The sequence below is a fragment of the Marmota marmota genome, unplaced genomic scaffold (genome assembly GCF_001458135.2).
Source record: "Marmota marmota marmota unplaced genomic scaffold, marMar, whole genome shotgun sequence".
Taxonomy (NCBI): domain Eukaryota; kingdom Metazoa; phylum Chordata; class Mammalia; order Rodentia; family Sciuridae; genus Marmota; species Marmota marmota.
Window position 1 is genome coordinate 17,315,179 of NW_025999990.1, and position 22,429 is coordinate 17,337,607.

At 36.8% G+C, this 22,429-nt stretch overlaps 1 protein-coding gene across 3 annotated transcripts in view; it reads right to left on the reverse strand.

Moving 5' to 3' along the window:
* Me2 (malic enzyme 2) overlaps positions 1–22,429 on the reverse strand; it is a 68,106-nt gene that overhangs the window by 26,719 nt on the left and 18,958 nt on the right. For all 3 annotated transcript variants that reach the window (XM_048806209.1, XM_015482375.2, XM_048806210.1), the window contains exons 3-11: positions 17,299–17,432; positions 12,532–12,681; positions 10,282–10,357; positions 9,102–9,263; positions 8,741–8,844; positions 5,515–5,624; positions 5,320–5,417; positions 4,865–4,978; positions 1,429–1,543 (exon numbers count right to left, since the gene is read on the reverse strand). In XM_048806209.1, coding sequence (XP_048662166.1) covers positions 1,429–1,543; positions 4,865–4,978; positions 5,320–5,417; positions 5,515–5,624; positions 8,741–8,844; positions 9,102–9,263; positions 10,282–10,357; positions 12,532–12,681; positions 17,299–17,432 — 1,063 coding nt within the window. The remainder of the gene's footprint in view (positions 1–1,428; positions 1,544–4,864; positions 4,979–5,319; positions 5,418–5,514; positions 5,625–8,740; positions 8,845–9,101; positions 9,264–10,281; positions 10,358–12,531; positions 12,682–17,298; positions 17,433–22,429) is intronic.

Consider the following 22,429-nt stretch of genomic DNA (forward strand, 5'->3'; position numbering starts at 1 on the left):
ATCTTTTTTTTTTTTTTTGTAATGGGGATTCAACTCAGGGGCATTCAACCACTGAGCCACATCCCCAGCCCTATTTTGTATTTTATTTAGAGCCAGGGTCTCACTGAGCTGCTCAGTGCCTCACAATGAATAAGGCTGGCTTTGAACTTGAAATCCGCCCGTTTCAGCCTCCCAAGCCACTGGGATTACAGGCATGTGCCACCGTGCCCAGCCCAGCCCATATTGAGTTTTGGGGGGAATGAAAATAGAGTCTTTAAGCTTTCTTCTCACTATAAAAAATTAAAAGAGTTGTTGAGCATTTAGTTAAAAGATTTGTTTCTTATATTTTTAAGTGCTTGTGTGCTCTGCAGTTGAGCTACGTACTCAGTCATTACCACCCTAGCCACTTTGTAAAACTTTTGAGACAAGATCTTGCTGAGTTGCCCAGCTGGCTTAGAACTTTCCATCCTCCTGTCTCAGCCTCTCCAATAGCTGGGACTACAAGTATGCATCACCATGCCCCGCCAAATATTCCTTTTTTAAAGACTTAATTTCTCTGCTGAGAATTCAGTGCTATGTTGGCAACTGATGTCAGCTGTGCAAAGCTTGACTCAAAACACTTGAAAGATTTCAACTGTGTTGCTAATGAAATGCTGCATTGGATTATCCCAAATAGTCTGTCAAATGAACTACATCTTTTTAAGTTTTGAGCATGACCACCCTAACTATAAAAACAAAGCACAATAAGGAGCAGGGTGGGCATGCACACACATGCCTATAATCTAGCTACCAAGAAGGCTGAGCCTAGGAGATTAAGACCAGCCTGGGCAACATAGTGAAACCCTGTGCTTAAAAAAAAAACACCAAAGAACAGCAATCCCTTAGGGAAGGAGGTGAAGGAGAAGATACAAGCAAAGTATAATCAATTGCAGAGCACATAGCATTTAAAAGTATAAGAAACATCTTTTAACTAAATGCTCAAGCATCATGACCAAAAAGCTGTCTCAGAAAATGTGAATCAACTCTCTGTATTTGTGGGGTTCTACATATGTGAATTCAACCAACTGCAAACAGAAAATACTTAAGGAAAAAACTGTGCCTACACTAACTAGCATGTACAGACTTTTCCTTGTCCTTATTCCATAAATAATACAGTATAACAACTATTTACAATGTATTAGGTATTATAAGTAATCTAGAGATACTTTAAAATATATAGGAGAATATGCATAGGTTATATGCAAATACCACACCTTTTAATATAAGAGACTTAAGTATCAGATTTTGGTATCCATGAGGATCCTGGAACCAATATCCCCAAAAGGCCAAGGGATAACTGTATATGTTAAAAGCTAGGCAGAAATGTTAATTCATTCTTAGTAATCTTACAGAGTAGTTACAACTGGTAACAGTTAAGTAATAGAATGATTTATCAACAACTTTACTTACCAATTATAGTTGAAGGCTTAATTATATTTACTGCATCTTCAAAAGTATCAGGTGTGCTTTCTGGAGCTGGGTGAGCAAATGGTTCCTGATTACTATCTATTTTAGCACTCCGCCCCTAAATTTTTTGATAAAATACAGTAGTTTTTAGTGAGTGCATAATGAAGATTAACAGAAGACAACATTTTATGAGTTACATACATATTATTTCTACAATAGAAATGTCTTTTCATTTACTGTTCTTCTTAACTCATTTATTGTGGTGAGCCGTTCTAATTAGACCGTGGCCGCCATTAGAAGATGGCGCCGGCTTCCACTGTGGCCTGTGATAAACAACTCCTAACATGGAGAATTGGCACGCAATCCCTTACCACCCTATGAGAAAGGTCCACGTGGCAGCTTAGGATTGGTATGCTGGAGGCTTTATTAGGCTGTGCTTGGGCGCTCGGCGGGGGGTCACTAGAAGATGAAACATGAATCAAGGCCTGAATAAACTGCTGAAGGAAGAATCCTGTGTCGTGTTTTCCCTTGCCGGCGAGGGGTCGCGGCAATTTATTTCATTTCCAACTTCACAGTGTCCGAATATATATCAAATTCCATTACGCTCAGAAACTTTCTAGTCTCTTTCAAAAACTCATTTATTCTATGAAGTATACCAAAATTGAATATGGCACAAAGGCCTACAACCCTTTATCTGAGCAAGCTGAGTTTTGGAATTAAGAATTTCTCATATTTAGGAATGCAATTTGGCATTCTAACAAGTATTATGAATATTCCCTGACAAATGGGCACTCTACAATGGAACAAACTTAACCAGTCACATCAAGTAAAAAGGTGTATTTCTTTATTTACTTTCTGCAGTGCTGGAGATCAAACCCAAGACCTTGCACATTTGAGGCAAGCAATCTAAAATTGAACTACATATCTCTATATTCCCCCATATTTGCTCCCCTTTTTGTGAAGCAGAAAGTTTAAGTCTATAAATAGCCTCTCCTAAGTTCAGGTCAGGTTTTGCTACCAGATAAATTCAGATCAATTAAATCTGTCACCAAAATGAATTCAGAAAAAAGCTCTGAGATTTCGGAGTTTTAAGATTTCAGAATTGCAGAAAGACATCATGGGCTTTTACTACAAAGAGTACAAAAACAAGAGGAACAGTGAATTCTGGTTCAAGATGGCTAAACAAAAAAACATCTTTCTAATTCCCAGGGATAAAAAAAAATAAAATAAAAACTTATAATGCCATAAAGCCAAAAAAGTAACATTGACAGCCTATGACAATGAATTTCTAAGATTTAAAGCACACAAAACATACCAAGCACCAAATCAACAAGCTGAGAAACCTGCATCTTTATTTTAGTAAAAGAGAAGCCATCTCCCCACAATAGGAAAAGTTTTTCATCAGAACTCCAGAACAACCAGGCAAGAACCAGAAGGGGCTGGGAAAAAAGTGGGCCATCACAAGTTGGCCAAGCAGTTAATTAAATGACTGAAATACAGCCTTATTGGTCTGGTTCTCAGAACACTGTTTTCTTATTCTTGGCCCCAGGATTTCCAAAGCTCTCCAGTTTGAGGGTTTAACAGAAAAACTCTCTAAATGGACTACATTGTTTAGGGTCACCAAAAGAGACCAGGAGCCTAAAACCCAGAGTTTAAGCTACAAGCACATCCTAAAATAAATACTCTGAACCTGAACAGGAATTCTCACTTGCTACTACCACCACTGTTCATTGGATCTACTGTTATAATCACAAAACATCTGACAAAAACCAACATTACAAAATAAAGCAGTAGAAATAGGTAATCTATGTACCAGTAGAAAAATGTAATCTCCCTCCATAACCTTCTAAAACTGTGATGGCTTATAAGCCTTGCACTTTACATACTAGCAAATATAGTAGTTATGCTCCCCTTAGGGAATAGCATGGTTTAATGATTCAGAGCATGGGCTTTACAATCAGACTTCTTAGGTTTAAATTATCTCCATCACTTATAAACAAATGACCTTGGAAAAGTCCCTGACCATTTTTAAAATTCAGTTTCCTCAATTATAAAAATCTTCACAGAAGAAACAAAACAAAAAACCAACCACAGGAGTTTTGAAAGAACTAAAGATAATAAGCTCTTATCACAATGTCTGGTAAACTTCAAATTACTGTTATTTTATTTTAAATTACATATAATTTAAGCCTCAAGGTTATTCATTCATATGTTCTAATTGTTCATTTTATTTTTTGTTTTAATAGAATGCTGATATTAATTAAGAAGAGATATTAAGAAGAAGAGAGGGGTAGGGGCTGTAGCTCAGTGGTGGAGTGCAAGCCTCACATGTGTGAGGCACTGGGTTCGATTCTCAGCACCACATAAAAATAAATAAATAAATAAAGATATTTAAAAAGAAAGAAAGAAAACTAAATCAAGCTTAAAGAGAAAAAGAAAAAGAGAATTGGAGCAAAGTACACTGAGATGGATTGTACTATAGATGTAAATGGCAAGTAACTGCTATGCCATTCTGATGTGCATGCACCAGGCACAGCTGAGCACACCTGTAATACCTGGAACCTAGGAGGCTGAGGCAGGTAGATCACAAGTTCAAGGTCAGCCTCAGCAACTTAGCAAGGCCCTAAATAACTCAGCAAGACCCTGTCTCAAAATAAAAAATAAAAAGGGTTGAGGATGGAGCTCAGTGGTAAAGCATTCCTGGGTTTGATTCCCCATAGCAATCCCCAAATACAACCTTGTATACTAGAAAGTTTCAACTATGGAACAATTTACCTGTATTAATGTTACACAGTGTAAGATCTATGACATTCTTAAGCTAATAAAAATAGCAACCAACTTACATAATACAGGAAGGCAGGCAGTCCAAAGGGTACTAAAATAACCTGGGAGAGCTCTTTATTATCCATGAATTGGTTTTAGAAACATGCTCTTTTAGATTGGTATGGGGGATTATGATATCCAAAGGAATAAAGAATTTCTGCTCAAATATCAGATGTACAGCTAATAATTTGGGATGTTTTGGGTTCTCATTAAAAAACTTAGTTTTAAGGCTGGGGATGCAGCTCAGTGATATCAGTGCTTGCCTAGCATTACAGGCTCTTGATTCCATCCCCAGCATCACATAATAAATTTTAGTTTTATCAGGGTTAAACACAATCATACAGAATGTCTATTTGATTTCTTGCCCAGAGAGCAAAGCAAGAAAGGGTAAGTCTGCTGCCAACAAAGAAATTATAATTTAAGTACAAAGCAAGAGTCTTTATAAAGATAATACGATAGAAGAATCTCTGTTGATAATACAGTGAAAGATCCACAATTGGTATAATTTGGATAGTTCAATGAGATACAAGATTTTAAAAAATCATATTTTAAAAATCCAACTAAAAATGTCATAACAACAATGCTCTTTTGCTTCTCCAAGTTTTAAACATCTTACCTTGACTAATAAACCAAACTTGTCAAACATCCAGATTTTCTTTTGTGCCTCTTCTTCTGAAAGGCCATTTTCTACCATAGACATAACTATAAGATTTGCAATTCCAAGAGCAGCCTATTAACAAAACACAGATTTTAAAAATGAAAACTAGAGAATGAGAATTGGAAAGTTGCTTTATAATGGTCAAGTTGCTTTATAAATGAAGGTTGTTTGTTATGAAAAATATTTAATTTCTTCTTCCCTTCAAATCACAGAAAAATCAATTCTTTGTGATAATTTCTACAAACACACTTTAAGTTAACTATTTTATAACAGGAGTTGTGAATTTATACCCTGTATATTTCGACAAAATTACAAGCTCATTATGCTCATTTATGAACACTATCATTGTGTCCTACTTTCCAACTCTAAAGGATTGTCGTTTTTAAATTCTAAAAAGCTTAACAAAAACTTACCTCTCCTGCTCCAAGAAATAGAATCTTGTGTTCTGAGATGGGTTTATTAATAACTTTTTGGGCTGCGAGAAGACCTGATAGAGCTACTGAAGCTGTCCCTATTAAAAAAACAAAGATTTTTAAAATTAAAAAAGGTCACATCATAGATGATTAAAAAATAGATATCAAGAACCTAAAGTTCCCTTTTTGCTTTACCTTGAATATCATCATTGAAGGTACAATATTTTTCTCGATATTTTCTCAAGAACCTAAACGCATTATGATTTCCAAAGTCTTCAAATTGAATAAGGGTGTTCCGGCCATATCTAAAACCAGCAAAAACCATAACGGTTGTATTAAAAATACCACTATTAAACAGTTTTCCTACTTAATATTCCTTATGACAGCTTTAAAAACAATGTATTATATTAGTTCAGGGCCATCTAAAAATTTTCAGAGTCTGTGAAAGATTAGACCCAAAATGTAGAAATCCGTATCTTAAAAATAAAAATGTGCTGGATGCAGTGATGCATATCTGTAATCCTAGCAAACAGGGAGGCTGAGGCAGGCAGGGGATCCTTAAGTTCAAGGCCAGCCACAGCAACTTAGTGAGACCCTATCTCAAAAATAAAAATAACAACAACAAAATGTATGAGAGTTTAAAAAGAATGGCAAAGCATAATGGGCCCATGAATAACAATCTATGAAAACTATTTCTAAGAGTTTAGGGGGGTGCCCAGCATATAAGCAACTAAGTAACTTCCTAAAAAGGAAGAGGCTAAGTCTCAAAAAGTATGTATTTGATATACATTCTCATTACTTTAACAATTAAATTGTAAAATAAGAAAGTATATTAAACAAGTAGTTAAAAGTAATTGATATGTAGTTGGCATCCCAGCAAATGGGGAGGCTAAGGCAAAAGGATTTCAAGTTCAAGGCCAGCCTCAGCAACACAGCAAAACTCTGTTTCAAAATATAAAGGGCTGGGAATGTGGCTCAGTATTAAGTGTCCCTGGGTTTAATTCCTGGTACCAAAAAAAAAAAAAAAAATTTGCTTTGTGAGTTTACCAACATTTGGAGAGAGATGTTAGTCATCTAGGTAAGTAGTAGTAAGGAGGAAGGCTTGAAAAGGAGGTAGGATTTAATCTGGGAAAGAAGAACAAAAAGCAAAAAGGCAGGCAAAACAAAGAAAGGTTTTGGTGACCCTGAATTTTCAGCAATCTGTGTATACATGTCAGGAGTTAAGCTGGGTATGGGGTCCCACACCTGTAATCCCAGCTACTCAAAAGACTGAGGCAGAAGGATCACAAGTTCAAGCTCAGTCTTGGCAACTCAATGAGGCCCTCAGCAACTTGGCAAGACACTATTTCAAAATAAAAACCAAAAGGGATAGGGATGTGGCTCAGTGATTTAGTGTTCCTGGGTTCAATCCCCAGTACCAAATAAATAAATAAATAAATAAATAAATTAGGGTTTACATTAAAGAATAGGGAGAAGCTGGTAAAGGTAAGCTGGGGGGCAAAGGTGGGAGGCTTTTTTTTTTTTTTTAAGTACCAGGGATTGAACTTGGGGACACTGAGGGCTAAGTTGCTAAGGCTGGCTTTGAACTTTGCTGCTATTCTCTTGCCTCAGCCTCCAAGCTGCTGGGATTACAGGTGTGTGCCACCACACCCACCTGGTGGGAGACTCTTAAGTGATGAATTAGTGAAAAAGGACTTGCAGCTGGGCGTGGTAGTGCACACCTGTAACCACAGAGGCGCCAATAACTCCAGAGACTCAGTGACCCCAGAGGCTCAGAGGCTGAGGCAGGAGGATTTCAATTCAAAGCTAGCCTCAGCAACAGTGAGGTGCTAAACAACTCAGTGAGACCCTGTCTCTAAATAAAAATACAAAATAGGTCTGGGATGTAGTTGAGTGCCCTTGAGTTCAATCCCTGGTACCCTTCCCCCGCATACCAAAAAAAAAAAAAAAAAAGAAAAAAAGAGACTTGCTTCTATGTCCCATTGGGAACCACTGTGGCTGCAGACAAAGGAAGAATTCACATAAGTCTCCTGTCCACAGAGATAAACCTGCCACTGATGTGTAACACATACTGGAGTCTGGAGAGATGAAAACTACAAGAGAAGCAGCTAGGAGGCTGCTATGAGATTTTGATGCAGAAGGCAAAGACACAAGAAGGGACAACTATACAATGCAAAGACATTTAGAGCAAACATATTGGTGATGAGGACCAGCTGGAAAGTGAGGAAGAAACTGTTACAATGCCAAGACAACACTGATGACTAAGAAGATACTGTGTGGTGGCCCAAGGCAGGGAAGTGAGAGGAATAATTGGGGAAGACAGTATCTGGGAAGATTTAAAAGTTCAGCTTTGGATTTGTCAACTTTGTCTCTGAAAAGGAAATAAAATTTTGAGTTCTTCCAGGTGTCAGTAATTTAAAAGGTAGACAGCTAGATTCTAAGGGTAAAGAGTTTGGGTTTTATCTTGTGGCAATAAAAAATTATTCAGATTAAGTAAAAGAATGAAGTACATGTTTACACAGATTAATCTGGTCTTAAAATGAAGATGAACCAGAAAGAAATTACAGGAAAGTTTAGAAGAATTCAGAAGAGATGTGGTAATGGAAGGTTGTGATAATGGAAGAGATGTATTTATGAGGGATGTAAGTGAGAGTGCCAACTGGATGTTGAGGAATATCTGAATGTATGCATGGGTGGTTGATGAAGAATTATTAAAGACGACACTAAGAATGAAGGTTTGTCAATAGGGTGAACAATATTGCCATTGACAGTGGGTGGGAAGATAAAAAGCTGTTTAGAAAAAGAGAGTTCAGTTAGACATGAATTTGAAGCAGCAACAGAATATCGTAATGGGGGATTCTAACTATTAGACACAAGACTACTAGGATGGGTTTCCATGGGTCACAGTGTACAACGCTCAAAGAAGACTACTAGTCAATCATATTTAAAATACACAGAGAGCAAGAAGAACTAGTGAAAACGACAGAAAAGAAACGCAGAAGAAAGACTAAGTTAGGAGTATTTTAGTAGCAAAGAGAAAGTCTCAAGACTACAGAAGTGGGAAAACCAGGTCACAAAGTGCAAGACAGAAAGGGAAGAAGACCAAATGGTCTGAGAAATTTAAAACATGAAAGCTGCAGGAGAGCTTCAGTGGAGGACTGTCAAAGGCTGAAAGGAGGATTGAGCAGTGAGGGTTTGATAAGACAAAGTACAGACTTCCTCCCAGATATCAGGTAGGGCAGGGGTGCCATCTTGCATTAGCCCATCTTATCAAATAAGAAAGAACAAAATTTCCCCAAATTTAATTTCTTCCTGCTTATCTTCATCAGAGATAAAGAAAAATAAAACAGAACCACAGCATCCCAGACCCCAAATTAAAGGTGCTTTTATCTTTCACATACTTAAACTTTTTAAAAAGTACCTGTCAGTAATTGCTTTCATAAACTCATCAATCAGATCATCATAAAGCTGTGAACGATCTCGTTTTTGATACAAGCCCATGTAAAATGGATCCTTTAAGAGTGCCTATAAAAGAAACCAAATGTAAGAATAAGATCTTTTATTACATTACTGGTCTAAAGCTATAAAACAAAACTGTACTCTTTCAAGAAACTTTTAGTAGACTTAATTTACTATTGTTTGTACACATATTAAAAGTGGGGCTTAAGAAAAAGACTAACATCTAAGCATAAGATTTTCCTTTCTTAAATCATCTTCAAAAGATGAACAATTAAAAAACAAACACAGGAGAAACAGCAAAGGAAGAAAACAATAGTACTCACTTGATTATCAGTTCCCACATCAATACACACAGGCAGACATCTATCAGGCCGTATTCCTGCACAAGCTGTGTACAAGCAAAGTTTTCCTACTGGAATTCCCATTCCATAGACGCCCAAATCTCCAAGACCAAGAATTCTCTCTCCATCAGTCACCACAACAGCCTTGATTATAAAACAAAGGGAAAAAAAAGCAAATTAAAAGTTGCCCCAAAAACAGGGCACTAAAGAAACACATTTAAAACAAGATTCTCCTCAGATATTTTCACTTTCACTTTTAAAAATAAAATTGCTTTTTGACTAACTTCCAATGTATTCCAATGAAGCATATTTAATATAAGATTTCTACTGAATGCTTCCATCTGAAGAACCAATTCAAACATTTTCAGAAAGATTAAATGTGGGAGAAGTGAAAAAAATTCTGATGAAGATATTACCATTAAGAAAAAACAAGAGTTTAGAAATAAGCAGCATGCTACTCCAATACAATAACCTTGGTTCAATAAGAAAAACCTTAGCAATAGTAAAGGAGGAAAAGATCTAGAATAAAAAAAAAAAATACATACCCACAAATAAGGTTTTAAGACAATACTGTGAGTTTAATTACCACACCAAATGTATTCTATATTACCTGAACTAATATGATCAATCATCAATGCTTATTTTGGTAGGGAAGACATATGCAATAAAGGTAAGATTACTGCTTGTAACAAACAAAAGTGTACCAAAAGATCTTGATGTTATTGCATTTCATTTCATGAAAGATAGCCACATTGATAAAGATTTATATTTGCTGAATTTAAAACTTTTAGGAGCTTTCTATTTTCTAAGGATCTAAAGCTCAGATTAAAAATTTTTAAAAAGATAGGCATAACAAATCTCCAACACTCTCCAGAGTAAGTTTTTATGGTATTTGAATGATTTTTTTCAACCTAGAATAACATTAGTAACAAGAGAGGGCTCACCTTGCATTAGCTCCAATTTTTTTTCAAGCTCTTTACTAGTAACCCATTTTAGAACTATTATTATTATTATCATTTCCTCAGATGCAAAGCACTAAAATCTGTATGTATACAAATGCAAAATAATCAGAGCAACAATGAAAAACCATTCATGGCAATTTAGAGACAACTTAAGGGAGAAAAAAAAAACATTGTGAAAAGGAGGGTTGTGCTATTAGTACCTTAACATGATTTTCTGGCCAGTTATCCACAATTGATCTAACATGACCTCTGTCTGAGATTGAAATAAATAATCCCCTGCAACAGAACAAAAACACCTTTGCATTTCATGACAGTTTTTAGTTTCTAAGTTTTGTCCATAAGTCGAATACTTAGATATTTTAATAAAACACCAAGACATAGTATAATTTCCAATCAGATTTAGCTTAGTCATGTAGGTTTATTTTTGATTATTTCAAATTGTAATTACACTGTTCACATAACTGCAACAAAGATTACTGTTAAATGATATGATCATTTTACTCAAGAAAAAATATATCCACATGACATGTTCAAATATACTCAATACTTCTCCAGTAAAAAACATAACAAGTCACCAATACAAAGAAGCTTATTAATAAGTTCAAGTGAACTGTTAAAACTCAGTGCAACTGAAAATTCGAAAGAACAGGAAGGAATAAAATTATAGTAAATTCACATAAAAAATGACATACTTGAAGCACTGGGAAAAAGTGAGGTTATTTTCATTTAAATTTTTATTTTTATTTAAATGTATAATTTTTTAAATTAACAAAAACTATCATATACAACATGGAGTTCTAAAATATGTATAAACAATGGGGGGACTAATGAAAAGTTAAACACAGTATGCTGTTATCTAATTGAGATAAAGTTTTCAAAAAAGAAAGATAGAAAAAAATACATGTTTCAGAAAAAAGGCTGAGGCATAGATTGTCCCCAGTGCTTCTGAACTTATTCTTAACATTCAACTTTTTCACTGGTATTCGAAATTTGGCATTACTATTGTATATCAAATCAATGTAGTCCAGCAGTTTCTTAATCATGGCTATGTAATCACCTGATGAGCTCTTAAAAAGGCCAAGTCCCATCTCCAGAGATTCTGATTTGATGCTTAAGAGTTTAGATTAATCAACCAATCAAGATTAACTGATCTCTTTTTAAGTATCAAACAAAACAAACCTTTGCGGATGTAGTATATTATACAGAAATGATATACAGTATCGACTCTCACCCCAAACCATGCTCTTATGTCTCATGTCAGTTCTCATTTCCGTGTGCACATGAGAATGAAAATTGGGGCTTTTATGAGACACCCATACTTGGGTCCAAGCCTAGACTAAATGAATCAGAATCTCTGGCAGTGGGGCCCAGGCAGCCTTGTTTTTAAGTTTTCTTCTATTTTTTCAGTCTGGCTTGAGAACCACAAATCTTATAAGAAACCATAAACATGATGCTTAGCTGGATTATGTCACAGAAAGTTTTAGATACATTAATTGTTCCTCAGTATCCTACAGGAAATACCTGCAACACAATCACAGAGGGTGTTCACTAAACTATAGACTGTCATAGCATTTTTTTTCTATCAGAATCTTGGGGATGGGAAGAAACGAGGTAAGTTGGCAGGATTCAATTATTTTTAGTAAGTCCAACAGGTGCTTCTTATGCAAATTAAAATTTGAGAGCCATCAGATCAGATGAAGGGAGATTGAAGATAAATGCTATTCTATCTTTTCTCAATTTCAACATTTATACCAATATGTTAGATGGACATGGGAAAAAATACAAGGACTGAGGAAAATAACAGGTAGAGGAGGAACAAGACAAATATACATTAATTAAAAATAGCATATGTGTAATGCTTGTAAGTTGATAAAGAACAATCATATCAGTTTCTTCTCAACAGCTTCTTAACAGGTGTTTTTACCCCTATGTAACATGAGAAAACACATCCAAAGAGATTGCTTGGTTCATTCAAGGATTTGAGTCAAGAGCCCAATCCAGTACTCCTTCCACTTAAAATGTCTGGAAGTATAAGAACAATTTGAAATAAAAGTTCATTAAAAACAAAAAAAGAGAGAACAAACAATAAAAACTAAAAATGAGATAGAATCAATCCCTTAACTTGGGAAGATTGGTAAAAGCTACTGATAATTATGGAGAATCTACCACTAGGATTAATTCCATTTTTGCAGGAAGGATAAAGGTTTAAAAAGCACACAGTTGCTCCAACAATTACATTTTAAGGTTAAAAATGAATTACACTATTTTTAAAGAAATAAAAGACACAACATGTTGATTTTTTTTAACTGACATCTTTTAATCCAAATCGAGCTTTTCTGGGGTGGGAAACATGGTTGGGATAAAACTATCAAATCTAATAGGTGTTATGGAATGATTTTTTCCCCCTTATACAACAATCATCTACATATATATTTAAAAATAAGCCTTACTTGGGTCTTCTAAAGATGTGTCCATACTGGGAACAGGCAAGACCAACTGTTGGTGTATATACAATTGGCATTAGGCTTTCAATATCATCTTGTAGTATTCTATAAAACAGTTTCTCATTTCTTTCTTGTATTCCCATTATATAGATGTACCTGAAATTAAGCATAGTTAAGCAATGTCTGACTCATACTATGTCACAGCTGAGTTTTAGCTTTTGAAATCAAACCTAAATGTCTAAAATTGGGCCCTCCCCACTTCTATACCCTCTTAAAATACAACACACACACACACACACCAAAATCTTAAATTATTACTATTCAACACCTAAGACAAAAAACTAGCAAAAACAAATGTACTTAAGTGGTAGATGATAATGAAGAAAATAACAACAACCACCCAAATTTACTAAGTCCTTACTATGTCAGGCTCTGTACAGAACACTGAAAAATGCAAAGATCACTAGAAGCCTCTACCTTTAAGGAGCTAATCTTCAGGAGATTGACATGTAAATAAGGAAGCAAAATGAAGTGACAAACATTCAAATGTTTACTAAACACTAACTGCGCTAGGCACTATTCTGAATTCCAGGGACATATGTTGTAACTCCTGCCAAGAACTTTATAATCCAGTAGGGTTTAAGCATTAATACAAAGAGAAGCACAAATAAGGCAATGGTTTATTCATGGGACTAAATACATAAATAACTTCCAACAAAGAATTAAGTTTAAAGAATAGGGAAATACTGAAATCAGAAATCATCTGGTCTAACAGACTCATATCTTCCTCCAAACTTGTTTCTCCTCTGCTATCACCTAATGGGAAACCCATTTAGTTCTTGATTTCCCCCCCCCCCCCCCCCCCCGTCTCCTCTCCTGTCCTCCCTTAACCCAAATGAGCAAATCATCAAGTTCTACAGAGTCTACCGGTAAAACATTTCAATATATCCATTTGCTCCTTCCACCTGCAGCTGGTCCAAACCACCACCATTTCTCACTTGGCCTTCCAACTCAACTTTATACATATAATTTTCCTTCCCTGTTCCAATTCATTCGTATCTTAAAAATATTAAATATGGTCATTTTATTCTCCTTAAGTGGCTTTCAGATGCCAGGAAAATAAGGCTCAAGCTCCTTAAACAGTTAATAAGACCTCTGCCTACTTTCCAACCACATTTCCATACTTATCTACTTCATTTCCTCAAGTGCACAGGTGTTGAACCTAAGGCCCCTCTGCCTGATTACCCGTACCTGACATCATCCTATACTCATGTCTCTTAATGTAGCTCAGAGGCTCAATCTTGGGGGCCCTTTTCAGTCAACTCCCCTTTCCCACCACAAATAGATACATGTTAGAGTTCCCTGTTTTCAAGTCCCACCATACCCTACTACCTCTTCTGCATTCAACTTTCCATCACTTTTGTACCATTTTAAAGTAAAAAAAATCCTACACTGAACCATCAAAAGTGAGGACTATTTGTAAATGGGATAATGTACACAGGTTATATGCAAATATTATGCCATTTTATATAAGAGGCTCGACCACACTGATTTGTGTCCATAGGAGGGGACAGGTGTTCTAGAACCAAACCCCTACAGATACTGAGATATAACTGTACTTCAAACTTTAAATTTCAATATATTCCTGTGACAATGTAGTAAAATATTCTCATGATCCTGGACAGATGAGCCAGTCATAGCTCCCAACCACCCATGTAATCAAGAAGGTCAATGAGTGATGCTGTACAAGCATACTGTGTTGTTAAGCTATGATGAGTGGTAGGTGGGTTATTAAATGCATTTTCACCTTTTTTTTTTTTTTTTTGCAATTTATGATGGGTTTATTGGGATGTAACTGCATTATAAGCTGAAGGTTATCTGTATTTGCCTATTTCCAGGAGCTAGCAAAGTATATGGCATCCAACTGGTATACAAATACTTGGTGAATACGCAAGAGAAGAGAAACATTTAAATAATGAATTATATTTTCTGAACAGCTATGGGAAAGAAATGACATCCAAAGGTAGAAATTACAGGAATGCAGATTTCTTCTCACTATAGGGAAATAACTGAACAACTGGGCTGTGAAGATGGAAAAAAACAAGGGCTGGGGCTGTAACTCAGGAGTAGAGCACTTGCCTGGACATGTGAGACAGTGGGTTTGATCCTCAACACCACATAAAAATAAATAAAATAAAGGTAAAAAATAAAAAAGATGGAAAAAACAATTTTGTGAAGAGACAGCAGGAATGTTAAGGAAAGAAGAGCTGACATATGACTTATCAGGCATGTGACAGAGAGAGGCTGTGCATTTCCTGAAGCTCCCTACATTGCTGTTACTTTTGCCTTCACTTCACTTCAGCCATTCTGTATACCTCACAGTGATCCTGTTGACTTCACCTAAACTGTTAAAGCTCAGAACTGGCAAATGCCCTTATTCCACTCTTAGATCACAATCCTACACACCATTTGACCATACAAAGACTTGCTTCATTATTCTTTGAGGGATCTCAAGCTTCTTAATTACTCCATTCTCTCCCCTTCTATCTCTCCCTTTGGGCTCCTCTTCATTCCCTATTCTAGATCCCAGGATCAATGCTCTTATTCTGTGCAAATCTTTCACCAATCTTACCATTTAAAAACTTCTACATATCTTTATCACTGCACCATTCTTCCATAATGCCTGCCTTTTCCACCATACAGTGAACACCCTGAAGGAAGGGTGGGTTTTTTTTTTTTTTTTCCATTTTTTTATAGTATAGGAGCTTAGAACAATGCCTGGCACTGAACAGCCTAGAAAAAACAGCAGATGAATGTTTCTTCTTTCTCTCTTTTCTCTTATGAATGTCTGTCTCTCTGTCTCTCTGTCTCTCTCTCTCTCTTTCCAGGGACTGAACCCAGGGCAGCTCAACCACTAAGCCACATCCCAAGCCCTTTTTATTTTATATTTTGAGACTGGGTCTCATTCGGGGCCTCACTAAGTTGCTGAGGCTGGCTCTGAACTTGTGATCCTCCTGTCCCACCTTTGTGAGCAGCTGGGATTCAGGTATGCTCCATCTCCCAGACTAGATGAATGTTTCATTGCCTTCCCAGCAAACTCCAAACCCAAATTAATGTTACATTTCTCCCTTTCTGTGGAAAAATAATATTGACTATGCAGAATGGCACCTGGACAAGCAAGATTAAGACTACGAGGGTCTACTTTCATCCTTTTAACCTATCCAACCATGTTTGGTCTTACCTCACAATCAAATCACTCTTCCTAATATTTATCACTCCCCTCGTCAACTCTATTCAACATTGGCCCTTTTAATCATAGCTGTGATTCCACATTCTGTTATAAAGAAATCAAAGACGTTAGGCATGATGAGATCTCATGACCTCTGCTCCACTGCCAGCATATTGAACCTTTCATACCTACCTCTCCAGTTGCCCCTGCACCTTTTCCCTTTCACTAGGACCTTGCTCTACGTGCTCTAGCAATTATCCTTTCTCCTGAGCTCTTTCCTCACAACTATAAACACGTTCAACTTTCTTGCTGTCCAGAATACTTAAACCAAAGTACCACTTTACTTATGGTTCAATGTCTTTCTTCCTCTCTTATTTGGACTTCTTGACAAAGGAGTTTACATTTTCTCCCCTCCCATTCATTCTTCAGTCTATTCCATTCTTCCTTTGGACCCATCACATCAAAGAAACAACTCTCATCAGTCACCTATAATATCCTATACTTAACAACTCCAACAGATATAGTTAGCTCTGCATTCAGACTGATTCCTCTCCCCAGAATGCCTTGTTCTCCTTTCTCATTTTGACAGCTACCATCAATGTACTACTTAAACTTGAACTCAAGCACCACTTCCTTCAAACTGGAAGAGGTGCCATCTTCATGCTTCCAGAATACATACTGCATGCAGCTTTTTCTCACTGTACTTCACACTGCAATATAGAGTACAGTGATAGTCATACTATAACTATCTGTTGAGAAGCTCCTAGAAAGAAGGCAGGGATATGTGTTACTGGATTGGTCACTGTGTGCTTTGAGTATGTCTCCCAGATTTTATGTTAGAAACACAATCCACAAAGTCATATGTTAATAGTATTTGGAAATGGGGTTCTCTGGAAAGAAACTGGGCATGATGGCTATTAAGATAGAACTCTATGAAGGATAGAACTCTCATATGAAAGAATCAGCAGGAACGTTAAAGAGCACATGACCTATCAGGCAAGTGACAAAGAGACTCTATGATTAATCCTTCACAGACTAATGGGTCATTGAAGGAATTATCAGGAGAGTGGGTGTTTTGCCATCTTGTGAGCTCCCTTCACTACATGATGCCCTGCACAGCCTCAAGACTGCAGAATCCCCATTAGCAAGAAGGCCCTTGCCAGATGCAGCCCCTCATCCTTGGATTTAGCCTCCAGAACTATCATCCACTTTATATCCCCAGCAGTTAGTAGAGTGTCACACCACATGGGTAATGAACTAAATTTGTTAAGTTAAAAGGGTATGAATCAAATGGTATCTTTTGCTTCTAAAGTTGTATTCACAAGTAAAATGCACTGATCTTCAGCATAAAAACTGATTTTGATTTCTGTCAAGCTGAAAATAGTCAACATGAGTGAAGTACTCACTGAAGAAAACAATCACTATAAAAGTAATAGTTAACAAAAAACCCCTCACAAACTTCACCATGAAACTGTGTATTTCTCAGGCCATAATTTATCTTATCAGGATATCAATAAAAAATTAGATATATAATCAATGCTTACTTTTCCAAAGGGCTATTCATTTTTTTCAAGTTTTTATGGAATCGTAAGGCTTGAATATCTTGTGTCTCTATTTTAGGAGGTAAAAGTCCTTGAAGACCAAGCATTTGTCGTTCCTGTAATGTAAATGCCATTCCCTAAAGAAATAAAAGGATTAAAATTTACTTACGGGGTAGCAATGTCATTGTCCTTTAATACAAGTTTTAAAAATCAACAAAATATATTTGCCCAGACTTTCAAAATTTTATTAGATTGGCAACATCCAGTATTGGTGAGAATGTGGGAGGAGTTATTCCCACAGAACTTCCACTGGAAATGTAAACTAGTTTAGGCTTTCAGAATGCAATTTTAAAGTACTAAAAAAATTTTTTTTTCTTCACTGGTATAGGGATGGAACCCAAGTTCTCAGTCATGCTAAGCAAGAACTCTACCACTGATCTTAATCCCTGATCCTTTTTTATTTTCTGACAGGGTCTCACTAAATTGTCCAGACTGGCCTGGAACTTGATTCTCTAAGTTTTTTTAATGCTCATATTCTTCAATCAAGCAACATAACTTCCAAATAGCCATCCCAGAGAAATATTCATCAATTATGCAATAAGAACCTATGGTACAGGCATACCATAAAATACCACAGAAATAGTTAAATATTTAAGTCTCTAAGTATGTACAATAGTAGAAAGATCTAAAAGACACAGTTAAAAATAAAAGCAAATTGCCAATCAAAGCACACTGTTAATCTACTTACGTTTAGAAAACTACCTAAAACTACATATTATATATAAGATGGCATGTAACACATTAAAAGTGAGATTAACAAAATAGAGTAAAAAAAAATCTAAGTCAGAAGAAAATATTAAATTTGTTTTTCAGTTGTGGGATGTATCAAAATGATAATCAACAAAAATGCTGGAGCACAGACTTCTGAAAATTTTTTCTTCCATAAAAGCACAAGTTTTATATATAACCATAAAACTCTAATAAAAAATAGAATTAAAGTCAGCATACTGTATCAATACATGTGTACCCGTATTCATAGCAGAACAATTCACAACAGTTAAACCATAAAAGCAGACTAGGTGTCCATTAATGGATTAATGGCTAAAGAAAATGTGGCATGTGGCATATAGCATATAGCCATAAAGAAGAATGAAATTTGTTCATCTGAAGGAAAATGGATGGAACTTGGGAACATTATGGTAAGCAAAATAAACCAAACTCAGAAAATCAAGGGTCATATGTTTTCTCTCATATGCGAAAGTTAGCAAGGAAAAATGAAAATAAAAATGGGGGAGGGGGAATTTCAAGTTCAAAGGGAGATCAGTAGAGGAATGGGACCAGAGGGAGGGAAGAGAGGAAGAGAAATACTGGGGAATGATATTGACTAAATTATATTATCGTGTGCATGTAAAAGTATGTAACAATGAATCCCACAATTATAATGTACCAGTAAAAAATATGGGAGGAGAAGAAGCAACAAGAATACTGGCCAAATGATCAGAATCAACTTTTTCAGGCTTCCAGAAATAAATCAGATTTGCAACTATCAGGAAGCACTAATTCAAGAAAAAAATAGATGGACTCCAGTAAGCAGCAAGCTTACTAGCCCTATTCTCATCTCCTCTCTCTACCTATGGTGGCCTTGAAAACCAAAAGCTAGAATCACTGTGCAACTTGGCAGCCAGGAAGCTATAGAGGGGGAAGAAGGGGCTAGAGATTGTTCTAAAGCCCTAATCTCAGGGAAAATATCATTATATGATCTGTTCCCTCCATGAACCCACCTGCAAGGCTGTCATTATTTTCGGAGCCTACCCAGTACTAACAGCCTTCGCTCCAGAGGTTTGTTGAAAACACTCAGAGGCAATTATTTAGCTGGGCAACTGTCTGAAATACTGGATAACCACTGGTTATAAACCACAGACTAACCAAAAGGCAGAATAAGAAAAGATGAAGATCTGGGTGTGGTGGCACATGCCTATAACCTCAGCTACTTGGGAGGCTAAGGCAGGAGGATCGTTAAGTTTGAGACCAGCCTTGGCAATTTAGTGAGACCCTCTCTCAAAAAATAAAAAAGGACTGAGGATGTGGCTCAGTGATAGGGTACATCTAGGTTCAATCCCCAGTACCAGGGGGCAGGGGGTATTGGGGTGGGGGAGAAAAAGAAAAGGATAAGGAATGAGATGGTTATGTATTTGGGGGAAATCTAGAAGGCTATGTGTATGAGCTGTGAATATGTCCAGGAACGACCTGAGATGGCCCTAAGCTCTTAGCTATGACTAACCTTCAGGCCCTGTGCAAGCAGGAAGTGAGGGTAGGCAGATGCTTAGTTGTAAACTGCCTGCCTCAGTGTTAGTCATGCCCCAACATGCACACACACCCCTTGCAAAGAGTAGAAGACTTACTGGTTCTGGCTCCAGACCTTTAAGTCTCTGGTTAATCATTAGTTGACAAAACAAACCAGAGAATTCAGTAGGCATACACAACAAGAACATAAAATAATTAGTTCAGAACTGCCACCATAGTGCATGGGAATGTAGCTCAGCGGTAAAGCAGGTACTTAGCATATCCAAAACCTTGATGCTGATTTTGTGGGGTCATGGAGAGTTCTACTGAAATTTCAGAGGAAAGGTTGGGAGGCCAGGCATTGTGTGGCAAATTCCAAGTTCCCACAAGCAGGACCTAACAGGGCTATTCATGGAGCAGGGAGAGTGAAACTCCAATGGAGATTCAAGGAAAGGAATATCAGGAACATGAAATGTCAGCTGAGGGATTCTGCAGATAGTATGCAAAGCCAGCCCAAGAGTGTGGCCATGTGGGTTGCAAACATGAAAGTCATAGGGGTAAAGCTGATCAAGCACTTGGTAGCCCACATGATGCCACATGTACACTGGATGCCAGACAAGCAGATGTAGGATTTAATGTTTGCTTTCCTAAGTTTTGATCTTGCTGTGGTCCAATTCCTCCTTTCCGGAATAGGGATGTTTACCCTTTGCCATTGTATCTTGGAAGCATGTGAATTTCTTTTTTTATTTTAACAAGGGCTCACAGCTGCGTATACCCTGAATCTCAGAGGAGACTTTGGACTTGGACTTTTGAGTAATACTAAAATAGTTAAGACTTTTGGGAGTCTTGGAGATGAACTGAACACATCCTATACTGTGGGATAAACATGAGTCTTTGGGGTTGGAGTAGAATACTACACTTTGGATCCTAAATGTTCCCCAAAGTTCCACATGTCCCAGAGTGGAACTATGGGAAGTAGTAGTACGTTTAAGAGGTGGGGCCTAGTGGGAGATCTCCAGGTAACTGGGAACATGCCCTCAAGAAAGATTGTGGGGCTGGTATTTCAGTGCATGCCTGTAATTCCAAGAACTTGGGAGGCTGAGGCAGGAGGATTACAAGTTGGAGGCCAGTCTCAGCAACTTAGCAAGGGCCTAAGCAACTTAGTGAGACCCTGTTGCAAAAATTAAGAGTGAAGGATGTAGTTCAGTGGCAAAGTGCCCCTGGGTTCAATCCCCAATACAAAAAAAAAGATTGTGGGGATAGTGGTCTCTTCCTTTCCCATGGCAGATCTGCTGTGCTACGGGTGATTATCTCAGTATTACTATAGTAATGGAAAGTTATCACATCCACATACATCATTATTGAAAAATTCCTTATCCAGATTCTTGAACATACAGGTAAACATGCTAGGAGCAAAGAAGAAGCTTCTTCTTATAAGCTTCCTGTAAGAAATTCTTTCCAGAATTATATTCACTTACTATTTAATAGACATGAATTTTAAACTAGAGTTAATATTTTATTTATTTTTACTGCTGGGTGTGCTAAGTACATGCTACTACTGAACTCCACAGCCATCCATTATTTATGCTTTTTTTTTGGGGGGGGGATACTAGGGATTGAACCCAGGGGGTGTTTCACCACTAAGCTACACCCCTAACCCTTTTTATTTTTTCTTTGAGACAGGATCTCCCTAAGCTGCTTAGGACCTCACTGAAACCTCAAAAACTATGAGCCAAAAGAACCTTTTTTTCTTTTATCTCAGGACCTCATTTAGTTGCTGAGGATGACCTTGAATTTGTAATCTTCCTGCCCCAGTCTTCCCAGTTGCTGGGGTTACAGTCAGGTGCCATCACACCCTGATTATTTATGTATTTCTTAACCACGTACCAAATACTGTGCTAAATATGTCAAAAATTTTACTTCATTCAATATGCAGAAAGTATCATGAAGTAGGAACTATTATTTTTGCTATTTTTCATATGACTTCAGATGAGCTTCTTAGAGCTTTGTCAGATGCCCAGAGTGTCACAGTAAGTAAGGAGAAGTGCTAGAACTGAAGTCCAGACTGTGAAAATGCAGTCAGATCCTCTTAACTATCATGTTTATTATTTAATATTGCCACTAAAAAATAAAGGGCTTTGCTCACCAAACCCAGCTCAGCCAAAGAAAGTCATGACTGGAACTCAATACTGCCTAACACATCTGTTCTAATAACAATAATAAAAGTGTCAGGTAATGCTTTCCTTTGAAGCATTACCCCCTAACTAATTATTTGTGTGCAAAGATTTGTGTCTAAAAAGCCTTATGGAGATGGGGTGGGTTGGACTTTAAGCAAAGGTTCATTTCACAATTTTGACCTCACACTCCAAAGGCCTAATGATTGGTCTAGCTTTGAGCTGGGTCAATCGATCCCGTATCTGGCTAAAAAGTCCTGATAGAGTGCTGTTCGAGATATTTTTCCATCTTTTCTTTTTAGCTAGGAAGTGAAAAATCAAGTCTTCTCTGGTGGTAAAAGTCGTGAAGAAAAAACTCTGGCAGTAAAGAATGAAAGTTCTTATAGAATGAATGAAAAGTTCATACAGAGAAAAGAATGCCTCTGAAAAGTCTTAGTATAATGCTAATGAATACAAAATTTTCTTTTTTTCTTTTTCTTTTTAAATTTTTTATTGTTGGTTGTTCAAAACATTACATAGTTCTTGATATATCATATTTCACACTTTGATTCAAGTGGGTTATGAACTCCCATTTTTACCCGGTATACAGATTGCAGAATCACATCAGTTACACATCCATTGATTTACATGTTGCCATACTAGTGCCTGTTGTATTCTGCTGCCTTTCCTATCCTCTA